The sequence below is a fragment of the Pristiophorus japonicus genome, chromosome 1, assembly GCF_044704955.1.
Source record: "Pristiophorus japonicus isolate sPriJap1 chromosome 1, sPriJap1.hap1, whole genome shotgun sequence".
NCBI classification, from domain to species: domain Eukaryota; kingdom Metazoa; phylum Chordata; class Chondrichthyes; family Pristiophoridae; genus Pristiophorus; species Pristiophorus japonicus.
The window spans coordinates 50,669,190-50,681,712 of record NC_091977.1 but is presented as its reverse complement, the minus strand read 5'-3'; the positions used below and the strand labels follow the sequence as shown (position 1 = coordinate 50,681,712).

Sequence of the window (12,523 nt, the reverse complement as noted above, 5' to 3'; positions counted from 1 at the left end):
CTTGTAAAGGTTTAGCATGACTTCCTTGTTTTTGTATTCAATGCCCCGATTTACAAAGCCAATCTTTAATAACACCTCAACAACTTGCCCTGCTACCTTCAAGGATTTGTGAATATGCACCACCTGGTCCCTCTGCTCTTGCACCCCTTCAAAATAGTACCATTTAAATGGTACTGCTCCTCCATGTTGTTTCTCCCAAAGTACATCACTTCATACTTACCCACATTAAATTGCATCTGCCATGTGTCTGCACATTTTACCAGTTTGTCTAGGACCTCCTGAAGTCTGTTACTATCCTGTTCACTATTTCCTACATTGCCAAATTTTGTATCATCCATAAACTTCAAAATTGTGCCCCCTATACCCAAAGCCAAGTCACTGATATATAACAAGAAAAGCAATGACCCCAATAGTGACCCTGGGAGACCCTACTGTATACATCCCTCCAGTCAGGAAAACTTTGTTCATCACCACTCTGTGCCTCCTCTCCCTTAGCCAATTCCTTACCCAAGTTACCACCTTCCCTTTAATACCATTTGCATCTATTTTCCGAATATGTCTGTTATGAGAGAATTACATAGTATAGCACAGAAACAGGTCATTCGGCCCAACGAATCCATGCCGGCTCAAATATATCAAATGCCTTTTGAAAGTTCATATATACATCTACTGCACTACCTTCATCAACCCCCATGGTTTGCCATTAACAAATTTCTGCTGGCTGCCCCGTATTAACCCATGCTTCTCCAAATGAGAATTAATATTGTCCTTGACAATGATCTCTAGCAATGGTTTTCTCACCATGAACATTAGATAGACTGGCCAGTAGTTGCCAGTTTGTCCCCCTCCCCTTTTTTGAACCAGGGGTTAACATTTGCAATCCTCCAGTCCTCTGGCATCACCCCCACATGCAACTGAATGATTAGTGTTCAGAGTTTCTGCTTTCTCCACCCTTCCTTCCTTCAGCAACCTAGGATGCATCCATCTGGACCAGCTGGCTTGTTAACATTGAGTGATGCCAACCTATTTAGCACCTCCTTTCTATCTATTTAGGGGGGGGGGGGGGGAAGGGAGCCAAAGACTGGCAGCGGCTAGGCTCTCAAATTGCTGAACTCAATGTTGAGTCCAGAAGGCTGTAAAGTGCCTAAATGAAAGATGAGGTGCTGTTCCTCGAGCTTACGTCGAGCTTCTTGTTCTTTCTTCCCCTCCCCCTTTCAGTGCTTGTTAAGAATCCGTTCTTTCCGAACACTCCAGTTCTGATGAAGGGTCATCGACCTGAAACGTTAAATCTGCTTTCTCTCCACAGATGCTGCCTGACCCGCTGAGATTTCCAGCATTTTCTGTTTTTATGCCCTTTACTCTGTTTTTCTCCCCAATCTATATGAGAGTAATTGAAGTTCCCTACTATTACTGCCCTAATATCCCAGGGCAGGTGCAGCACAGGTTTATATTTCTCTGAAATTTGCCTACAGTTTTGCTCTGCTATCTCCTTCTCACTATTTGGGGTCTGTAGTAAACACTCAGCAGTGTAACAGCTCTTTTTCGGTTCCTGATGTCTAACCAAATAGATTCAGTCTTCGAACCTTCTAGTGTATCGTCCCACTGTAGGACTGCAATATTATCTTAATCAATACTGCCACTCACCCCCCACCCCTTTCTTTTTTTCTTCCCCATCCCTCCTAAAAACATTGCAGCTAGGTATGTTTAGTTCCCATTCCTGCCAGGTCACTATATCATAACCACATGGGGCAACTTGTGGCTGCAGCTCATTGACCTTATTTGTAACACTTCTCACATTAACACACATGCATTCCAACACCATGCTGGTTGGCTTTCTTTTTCCCTTCCATCTAATTCCTGCTCTTTCTACACCATTCTTTGTCCTGTTGCTGTTTGGCCCTTCTAGTTTTCCATGAACTTTGTCTCACCTTCTCTTCTGCCACGTCCTGGTGACCCTCCCCTCTAATGTTCCAAACTATTTAATGAAGCAGGTGTACAGGATACATGGTAAGCTTGCGAGTCTGCTCCACAGCACTCTGCACCAACAGTGATGAATTTGTAATATTTACACAGCATTCTCTGAACTCCTCTCCCGCCCCCCCCGTATCCCCACACTACTGTCCTTATTGATGGTCGAGGAATTTTACACTGCAGTGCAGCAGGCATTCTGAATCGGAATCACTTTGTCTTTCACCCGCTTTAGTAAAATGGATGGATGTAGGGCTCCCCATAGAACTGCCAGGACAGAAAGCGTGGAGCAACATAATACTGCATACAACAGGACTGATGTTAGAGGCAAGTACACATTGTATTTATTGCTACATTGATGTCTCGTTTTAAAAATGATGAATTTAGAAGGGATACAATTTTAACAGGTATGTAGGTGGAGCACATTCTTTGTCAAGGTAGTCAGGTATAATATATATACACACACATAATAAACACTTACCCTATGTAGAATCCAGTGTATATGAAGATATTCTAGACCCTGGAGTGTCATTAACGTATATGCTTTGATGTTAGCAGGAGTCAGCACAAGGCTGGTATCTTTTATTATTACCTGTATTGGTGAAAGAGCAGTTAAAAATAATCTTTTATAATGCCAGGCACAACAGTGTCTGATTTCCTGTCACCTGCAACCCAGAAAGTGAATTTCATGCTAAATTTTACCTCTAAATCGGTCTCCATAAAGTCGAACACAAGACTGATGTTGGATTTGTGGCCAAAAGCATCAAGAAGCTAAGGGGGAAAATTACAAAAAGTCAGCATTTCACTTCCATTTACTTGAGAGTTAAATTTTGACAAGCAAACCAAAACATCTCTATTACCTATCACAACGATAACAGAGACTAAAGCTACATGGCTCCATAATTTACTAAATTCAGTTCTGCTCGCGTAGAAATAGCAGGATTTTTAACCTATTTTGTTTTAGTAAAAGAGTTTCTTGAAATAAACTCTAATAATCCTACTACTCCTGTGTGACTGATGATACTTACTCTACAACAGGGAAACAATGCTTTTGAATATTTTCATAGCCTACTAAAGCATTCAGACTGTATTAACAGAAATCTGATATTTTGTAATGATGTATTATATCACCATCATCATAGGCAGTCCCTCGGAATCGAGGAAGACTTGCTTCCACTCTAAAAATGAGTCCTTAGGTGACTGAACAGTTCAATACGAGAACCACAGTCCCGGTCACAGGTGGGACAGATAATCATTGGGGGTAAGGGAGGGTAGGACTGGTTTGCCGCACGTTCTTTCCGCTGCCTGCGCAAGATTTCTGCATGCTCTCAGCGATGAGACTCGAGGTGCTCAGCACCCTTCCGAATGCACTTCCTCCACTTAGGGCGGTCTTTGGCCAGGGACTCCCAAGTGTCAGTGGGGATGTTGCACTTTATCAGGAAGGCTTTGAGGGTGTCCTTGTAACGTATCCGCTGCCCACCTTTGGCTCGTTTGCCGTGAAGGAGTTCAGAGTAGAGTGCTTGCTTTGGGAGTCTCGTGTCAGGCGTACGAACAATGTGGTCTGCCCAGTAGAGCTGATCAAGTGTCATCAGTGCTTCAATGCTGGGGATGTTGGCCTGGTTGAGGACGTTAATGTTGGTGCATCTGTTCTCCCAGGGGATCTGCAGGATCTTGCGGAGACATCGTTGGTGGTATTTCTCCAGCGACTTGGTGTCTACTGTACATGATCCATGCCTCTGAGCATACAGGAGGACGGGTATTACTACAGCCCTGTAGACCATGAGCTTGGAGGCAGATTGGAGGGCCTGGTCTTCGAACACTCTTTTCCTCAGGCAGCCGAAGGCTGCACTGGTGCACTGGAGGTGGTGTTAAATCTCGTTGCCAATGTCTGCTCTTGTTGATAAGAGGCTCCCGAGGTATGGGAAATGATCCACGTTGTCCAGGGCCGCGCCATGCGTCTTGATGACTGGCGGGGGGGTAGTGCTGTGCGGCGAGGACAGGTTGGTGGACGATCTTTGTCTTACAGATGTTTAGCGTAAGGCCCATGCTTTTGTACACCTCAGTGAATACGTTGACTATGGCTTGGAGTTCAGCCTCTATGTGCGCAGACGTAGGCATCGTCCGCGTACTGTAGCTCGATGACAGAGGTTGGGGTCATCTTGGACCGGGCCTAGAGACGGCGAAGGTTGAACAGGTTCCCACTGGTTCTATAGTTTAGTTCCACTCCAGCGGGGAGCTTGTTGAGTGTGAGGTGGAGCATGGCAGCGAGGAAGATTGAGAAGAGGGTTGGCGCGATGACTCAGCCCTGCTTGACCCCAGTCCGGACTTGGATTTGGTCTGTAATGGATCCGTTGGTAAGGATCACAGCCTGCATGTCGTCTGATCACATTATTAATGCTAATTATTAAAATTGATCCCACAGCCTACTTTTACGCAATATTAAAATATAATAATCTCCCTAAATAGTGAAATATCTTGCATACTGTGTATCCCACAGGTTTGCTTTAACATGAAAAATCTGTAACAATGGAATTATTTGCCATGTCTATTTTATTCTTCAATACTTTCACAACCCAGAGTAGAACACAGGAACAGGAAAAGGTCATTCAGTCACTCAACCCTGTTCCGCCATTCAATTAGATGACTGATCTGTACCTCGATTCCATTTACCTGCCTTTGCTCCATATCCTGATTCGTCTTTCTCAAACTAAGTTGATGGCCTCACATTTTTCCACATTGAATTCCATCTGCCATAATTCTGCTCCCTCACTTATTCTGTCTATCTCTCTTTGTAACTTCCTGTTCTCATTTCCACAACTTACTGTACCTCTTAACTTAGTGTTATCTGCAAACTTGGATATACAACTTTCTATTCCTTCATCTCATTTATATATGTTGATAGGATTTGATTTGAGGCCTCAGCCTGAGGAACATCACGTCACATCCCACCAATCAGTGAATGAACTCTTTATCCCCACTCCCTTTCCTACCTCCCAAACCATGTCGCAAGGTTACCTCCAATTATATTTTTAGGTTCCTTTGTAACACTGCTATTTTGACCTTATTCTCCACTGTGGAAACAGATATGAAGTACTCATTTAACAAGCCTCCCATTTCCTTATTATCCATTATAGCCAAGCCTTCATCCATCTTTAATTGACCCACATTCCTCTTTACCATTCTCTTTCTTTATTTAAAAAACAGTTACTGTTAGCTTTGATATTCCTTGTAAGCTTTATTCATAATCCCTTTTTTGCAACACATTACTTTCTTTGTATCCCTTTGTTGCTTTTTATAACTCTTCCAGGCTGGGATTTCCACCTTTCCTTGCATTTGTGTAAGCTTTTTCTTTTAATTTAATACTGTCTTCTACTTCATTTGTCGACCATGGTTGCCTAACTACAAAGGTGGAGCCTTTGCCTTTTAGGGGTATGCGCTGGCTTTGTATCGTACCAAATATTTTTCTGAATACTTCCCACTGTTTGTCTGCTGGTTTATCCATTAACAGTTCAGCCCAGTTTACTGCAGTCAATTCATTTCTCATCCCTTCAAAGTTTGCCTTACTTAGATTTTCTTAAATATTTCAGATTTATTATTTGTCAAAAAATGATTTTGAAATTATTCAGTAATACTTACTCCTATAATATTTGGGTGGCTGAGTTCCTGTAGTAACTTGATTTCACGGAGGGCTGTTCTATTAATACCTGCAACAACAGAACATTATTAGTTAAAAAAAAGAGATGTGATGCGCTGACATATAATCATGGTTACAGATTAGATTTCTTTAACTGGCTCAAATTTCTTCCAGCTTTTAAAGTTTGTTCTTCTGACTAATTAGTAAATAATGGACAGTTTTCTGTCATGAAGACAGGGTGTAGGAGACTACAATACTACCGAGAATGAAGATGAAATTGAGTTTTGAATCTGTGACCTGAGGTATAAAGTATTCCTAGATTAATTCCAGTGGTTTTCTATCACTTTATTTTCTCAAATCATAGTAACAAAAACACATTTACTTTCCCCCAGCAATCTATCTTTATCAAAATAATTTTCAAGTGCCACTTACAGCATTTTTTATGCAAAAGATATCTGCAAGTTTCATTTCAATAAATCTGAACTATTAAAAGTTTTTTAAAAAAAAGCAAAGTACTGTGATACTGGAAATCTGAAATAAAAACAGAAAATGCTGACAATACTCAGTGGGTCAGGCAGCATCTGTGGAGAGAGAAACAGAGTTAATGTTTCAGGTCGATGACCATGCCAGCATTTTCTGTTTTTATTATAAACAGTTAAAATTATCTCAATTATTTGAACACAGGATAATTTATTGTTGATTATAGCAAGATATTATGCAGTGCAGTTGTAATTTGCCCTCCATTACAAAACAAAAAAACACATCTGACTACTCATCTCTCAGATAATAATTATTTTGCTATATTATTGTGTTTAAGTATTTTGCGGGGAATGTGGAGAAGAGAGAATGTTAAATGTTCAATCTGTATTATAGTTGCAGTATCATATATATTAGCTTGTGGGATAAAAAAATATTTTCACTTAGTTTTTAAGTAGCAGTTTTAAACACCTTTATAAACATCAGTATGTTTGCCTGAAAATAATATCTACTTTACTGTTACAGTACCCTTTTGAGGAAGACAAAGTATTTTGATATGCTGCTGTTTTGAATGGTCATGTACAAGAACACATCCAGTGGACAAGAGTGAGTATTATTTAGGCAATTCTCATATTTTGATTTCAAGAATTAAGAGATTATTAAAAATATTAGTAACAATCAATTTCACAACAATTTATATTTTTCTAATAAAAGTCACACTTTTGACCCAAATAAAGATCGAAACGTAAATAGATTATTACTTGCAAAAGGACCAGGAGGGAGGAAAGAGTCAAAGTAGTACTTAATTAATGCTTGGTCATGGCAGGATCATCTGAGGAGTTCTTCCAAGAACTGTACTTTTTGATACGGTTTGGTATTCTTGATGGGAGGGGGAAATCTAGATTTGGATTTTCACTTCTATTGCAAGGGATTTATTTCTTGGATGTTTGCACTGCCATAATTCAGGCATCTCCAGGTCATTGTTCTCATGCATAACACAAAAGCGAGCTCATATAATAAACAACCCCACACCTCCTGTGAACTGAAGTAATACCCTGCATGCATGGTAATCTGGGATAGTGTGCCCTTGGAATCATCATCATAGGCAGCCCTCGAAATCGAGGAAGGCTTGCTTCCACTCCAAAAGTGAGTCCTTAGGTGACTGAACAGTCCAATACGGGAATTACAGTCTCTGTCACAGGTGGGACAGATAGTCGTTGAAGGAAAGGGTGGGTGGGGAGTCTGGTTTGCCACATGCTCCTTCCGCTGCCTGCGCTTGCTTTCTGCATGCTCTCGGCGACGAGACTCGAGATGCTCAGCGCCGTCCTGGATGCTCTTCCTCCACTTAGGACGGTCTTTGGCCAGGGACTCCCAGGTGTCGGTAGGGACGTTGCATTTTATCAGGGAGGCTTTGAGGGTGTCCTTGAAATGTTTCCTCTGCCCACCTGGGGCTCGCTTACCGTGTAGGAGTTCTGAGTAGAGAGTTTGCTTTGGGAGTCTTGTGTCAGGCATGCAAACAGTGTGGCCTTAGAGTACAATAGACCTGTTTACTGTCTCTGGACTACATATAAGATTTGCGCTATGTGCTCACGTCACTTCAGAGGACAATTAATATCAGGTACATCAAACACTTTTATAACTGACTAAGCTACCAAACAGGTTTATTCACAGATAGTAATTTCCAGAAGCAAACACCATTAGTGAGTTGTTGGAATCAGTTTAAATCAATTTATGAAAGTGTTAAACAGACAGCTAAAGTCCTTTGATTGGCTTTCTTTACAGATCCTTCTTAAAAGAATAGACAAAAGATTCTTGAAGAGGGGGTAGGCACCCAATCCTTACCAGTTATATTCATTCTAGAATTACACTGGAGCAAAATGGAGCTACAGCTTGCCTCCACATCTGTTGCAACTGGACTAACTAACTAGTCCATTAAGAGTTCCCATGAAATATAGTCTCAGCTTTCAAAATTCAGTCAGCTCAACAGAGGTACTTGCCTTGGAAAATGTGCAGCAGATTCTGTAAAAATGTTTTTCCTCTTAATTATTTCATGCAGAACCAAAAGAATAGAACAATTCTGCCAGGATGCAGTTACAAATGATGTTTCTTAAAATAACCTATTTTTAAACTAAAACATTTGAAGCAGTTCAGGGGGGAAAAGGCCATCAGTGCTCACCGTTGATAAAGTGTAAATCGAACAACAATTTCCGGCGACTACACATGCATAGTTAAATGCGAAAGTCAGGAAGTTGCTGTCCGAGTTCATTTGCCACTGACCACAAATGTATTCGAGATCCATCATCATCATAGGCAGTCCCTCAAAATCAAGGAAGACTTGCTTCCACTCTAAAAGTGAGTTCTCAGGTGACTATATAGTCCAATATTGGAATTACAGTCTCTGTCACAAAAAGAGATCCACAAGGTTGCTGTTACCTTACTGAAATCAAATGTAGATATTTGGACAAATCCTCTGCACATTCTAAAAGGATCTCAGATTCTGAAACAATTGGGATGCTTCACTACTTACCATCTTTAGCTTCTGATCTGTGACCGACCTTAATCTGAAAAGAAAGTAAATACAGGAGTAGAAAATGAAGCGTCTTTAGGCAGAGTAAATATTTCAGTTGTAAGATCACAGTATTGCTGATAAATTGATGGTGTTTTTAACATGGAACCAGCCCTCTATGAAAAATTGTGATCTCTGAAGGCTTTGCCTGTGGCCTTTCCAAATTTATTAGGATGCTCAGTTGTGTGAATATTTATACTGTTTCTAGGATAGACTCCAGGTGGCATTCCCAGACAAACCAATCTTCAATGCTGGAGTATAGGCAAACACCTCAAGGAGCAGATGTGCAGCCAATACAAAGAGAAAATTCCGTAAACAAAATAAGTTTTGCAATGGAAGTCAGGCTGAAAAGCAGTACAGTGCACTGGAATCACTTGAAACTAGAAAAGCATTCTACAAAACATCTGTTTTTCCCCCCTAGTACTTGGGTGTAATAAACTCAGAAGCATTCGATCTAGCAGGGTGGAAAGTCTGCATACAAGATTCTTAGTTCATTTACTGCTTTTTTTCCACATGATGTGACCTGCAAATTTCAGTTGGAGCATTAAGGATTAAAATAGTTTATTGCATGTCTTTGGGGGTGTGAATATTATTTTTCAGAATACTTTGCCACAAAACACATCCAAAGAGAGATAAGAACATAAGAAATAGGAGCAGGAGTAGACCATTCAGCCATTCGAGCCTGCTCCACCATTCAATAAGATCATGGCTGATCATCTACCTCAACTCCACCTTCCCACACTATCCCCATAACTCTAGATTCCCTTAGTATTCAAAAAGCTATCAATCTCTGCCTTGAATATATTCAACGACTGAGCATCCACAGTTCTCTGGGTTAGAGAATTCCAAAGATTCACAACCCTTTGAGTAAAGAAATTTCTCATCTCAATCCTAAATGGCCGATACCGGATTCTGAGACTGTGACTCCGTGTTCTAGATTTCCCCAGCCACGGTAAACATGCTCCAAGCATCAATCCTGTGAAGTCCTTTAAGAATATTTATATGTTTCAATGAGACCATCTCTAAACTCCAGGTAGTATAGGCCTAGTCTATGCAATCCCTCTCCATAAGACAATCGCTGCATCCCAGGAGCATTCTAATGGACCTTCATTGCACTTCCTCCAAGGCAAGTATATCCTTCCTTAGGTAAGGAGATCAACACGGTACACAGTACTCCAGGTGTGGTCTCACTAAGGCCCTATATAATTGCAGGAAGACTTCTTTATGAAATATAAAAACAGGTAGCAAGAGTTTCTACAGGTATATAAAAAGAAAAATAGAGGCTAAAGAAAATGTTGGTCCCTTAGAGGACGAGTCCGTGGAATTAGTGATGGGGAACATGGAGATGGCAGAAACTCTGAACAAATATTTTATAATGGGGCTAAAGGCGGATAAATCCCCTGGACCTGATGGCTTGCATCCTAGGGTCTTAAGAGAAGTAGTGGCAGGGATTGTGGATGCATTGGTTGTAATTTACCAAAATTCCCTGGATTCTGGGGAGGTCCCAGCAGATTGGAAAACTGCAAATGTAACGCCCCGATTGAAAAAACGAGGCAGACAAAAAGCAGGAAACTAGAGCAGTTAGCCTGACATCTGTGGTTGGGAAAATGATGAGTCCATTATTAAAGAAGCAGTAGCAGGATATTTGGAAAAGCATAATTCAGTCAGGCAGAGTCAGCATGGATTTATGAAGGGAAAGCCATGTTGGACAAATTTGCTGGAATTCTTTGAGGATGTAACGAACAGGATGGATAAAGAGGAGCCAGTGGAGGTGGTGTATTTGGATTCCAGAAGGCATTTGACAAGTTGCCACATAAAAGGTTACTGCACAAGATAAAAGTTCACGGGGTTGGGGATAATATATTAGCATGGATAGAGGATTGGCTAACTAACAGAAAACAGAGTGTCAGGATAAATGGTTCATTCTCAGGTTGGCAATCAGTAACTACTGGAGTGCCGCAGGGATCAGTGCTGGGACCCCAACTATAGATAATCTATATTAACAACTTGGATGAAGGGACCGAGTGTAACGTAGCCAAGTTTTCTGACGATACAAAGATGGGAGGAAAAGCAATGTGTGAGGAGGATACAAAAAACCTGCAAAAGGACATAGACAGGCTAAGTAATTGAGCAAAAATTTGGCAGATAGAGTATAATGTTGTAAAGTGTGAGGTCATGCACTTTGGCAGAAAAAAAAAATCGAAGAGCAAGTTATTATTTAAATGGAGAAAAATTGCAAAGTGCTGCAGTACAGCTGGACCTGGGGGTCCTGGTGCATGAAACACAAAAGGATAGTATGCAGGTACAGCAAGTGATCAGGAAGGCCAATGGAATCTTGGCCTTTATTGCAAAGGGGATGGAGTATAAAAGCAGGGAAGTCTTGCTACAGTTATATCTGGTATTGGTGAGGCCACACCTAGAATACTGCATGCAGTTTTGGTTTCCATATTTAAGAAAGGATATACTTGCTTTGGAGGCAGTTCAGAGAAGGTTAACTAGGTTGATTCCGGAAATGAGGGGGTTGACGTGAAGCCTCTACTCATTGGAATTCAAAGAATGAAAGGTGATCTTATAGAAAAGTATAAGATTATGAGGGGACTTGACAAGGTGGATGCAGAGAGGATATTTCCACTGATAGGGAAGATTAGAACCAGGGGGCATAATCTTAGAATAAGGGGGCGCCCATTTAAAACTGAGATGAGGAGGAATTTCTTCTCTGAGGGTTGTAAATCTGTGGAATTTGCTGACTCAGAAAGCTGTGGAAGCTGGGTCATTGAATAAATTTAAGACAGAGATAGACAGTTTTTTAACCGATAAGGGAATAAGGGGTTATGGGGAGCAGGCAGGGAAGTGGACCCATGTACATGGTCGGATCAGCCATGATCGTATTAAATGGCGGAGCAGGTCGAGGGGCCGTTTGGCCAGCTCCTGCTCCTATTTCTTATGTTCTTATGTTTATTCTTATATTCCAATCCCTTTGTAATAAAGGTTAATCTTGTGTATCTGTAAAGCATGCACTCCAATGTTCCGCCACCAGGGAACGCATCCCCTGAAGTCCCAAGGGATCCCAGCATCCCTTGGGAGCACTGTATATAAGGCCTGTTCCTCACTCTGGAGTGTCTTAATAAAGACTGAGGTCACTGCTACTTTAACCTCCCTGTGTGCAGTCTCATCTGTGTTAGGAACACAGTAACTGGCGACGAGTACACAAATCAAACGCAAAGATGCAGCAAACTGTGGACATCCTGGAGAAGTTCTTGGAGGGTGAGGACTGGGAAGCCTATGTCGAACAGCTAGACCAGTACTTTGTAGCCAACGAGCTGGACGGAGAAGGAAGCGCTGCAAAAAGGAGAGTGGTCCTCCTCACGGTCTGCGGGGCACCGACCTACAGCCTCATGAAGAATCTTCTGGCTCCGGTGAAACCTACAGATAAGTCATATGAGGAGCTCTGTACACTAGTTCGGGAGCATCTTAACCCGAGGGAGAGCGTGCTGATGGTGAGGTATCGGTTCTACATGTGCCAGCGATCTGAAGGTCAGGAAGTGGCGAGCTACGTCACCGAGCTAAGGCGACGAAAACTTTTGACTGTAGAGACACCAACTCTCAGTAAGGCCATTGCGATAACACAGGCATTTATGTCCACCAGTGATAACACCAAACAAATCTCTCAGCACACAAGTGCTAGCAATGTTCATAAATTAACTGGAACTGTGTTTGCGAGCAGAAATGTACAGGACAGAAACCACGAGTCTGCAAGTGCCAGCAGGCTTCAGGTGACCCAGATGACTCACAGAGTCCGCAACAAAGGATGAATGCAAGGCAATTCACACCTTGTTGGCGTTATGGAGGCTTCCATTCAGCCTATTCATGCCGCTTCA

General features: G+C 41.7%; 1 protein-coding gene across 3 annotated transcripts in view; it reads right to left on the bottom strand.

Annotated features, from left to right (window-relative positions):
• cdk7 (cyclin-dependent kinase 7) overlaps positions 1 to 12,523 on the bottom strand; it is a 50,130-nt gene that overhangs the window by 17,768 nt on the left and 19,839 nt on the right. For all 3 annotated transcript variants that reach the window (XR_011593154.1, XR_011593155.1, XM_070879638.1), the window contains 4 exons: positions 8,607 to 8,640; positions 5,605 to 5,672; positions 2,671 to 2,739; positions 2,450 to 2,560 (listed from right to left, as the gene is read on the bottom strand). Coding sequence is in view for 1 of the 3 variants with exons in the window: in XM_070879638.1 (XP_070735739.1) it covers positions 2,450 to 2,560; positions 2,671 to 2,739; positions 5,605 to 5,672; positions 8,607 to 8,640 (282 nt within the window). In the remaining 2 variants the exon portion in view is untranslated. The remainder of the gene's footprint in view (positions 1 to 2,449; positions 2,561 to 2,670; positions 2,740 to 5,604; positions 5,673 to 8,606; positions 8,641 to 12,523) is intronic.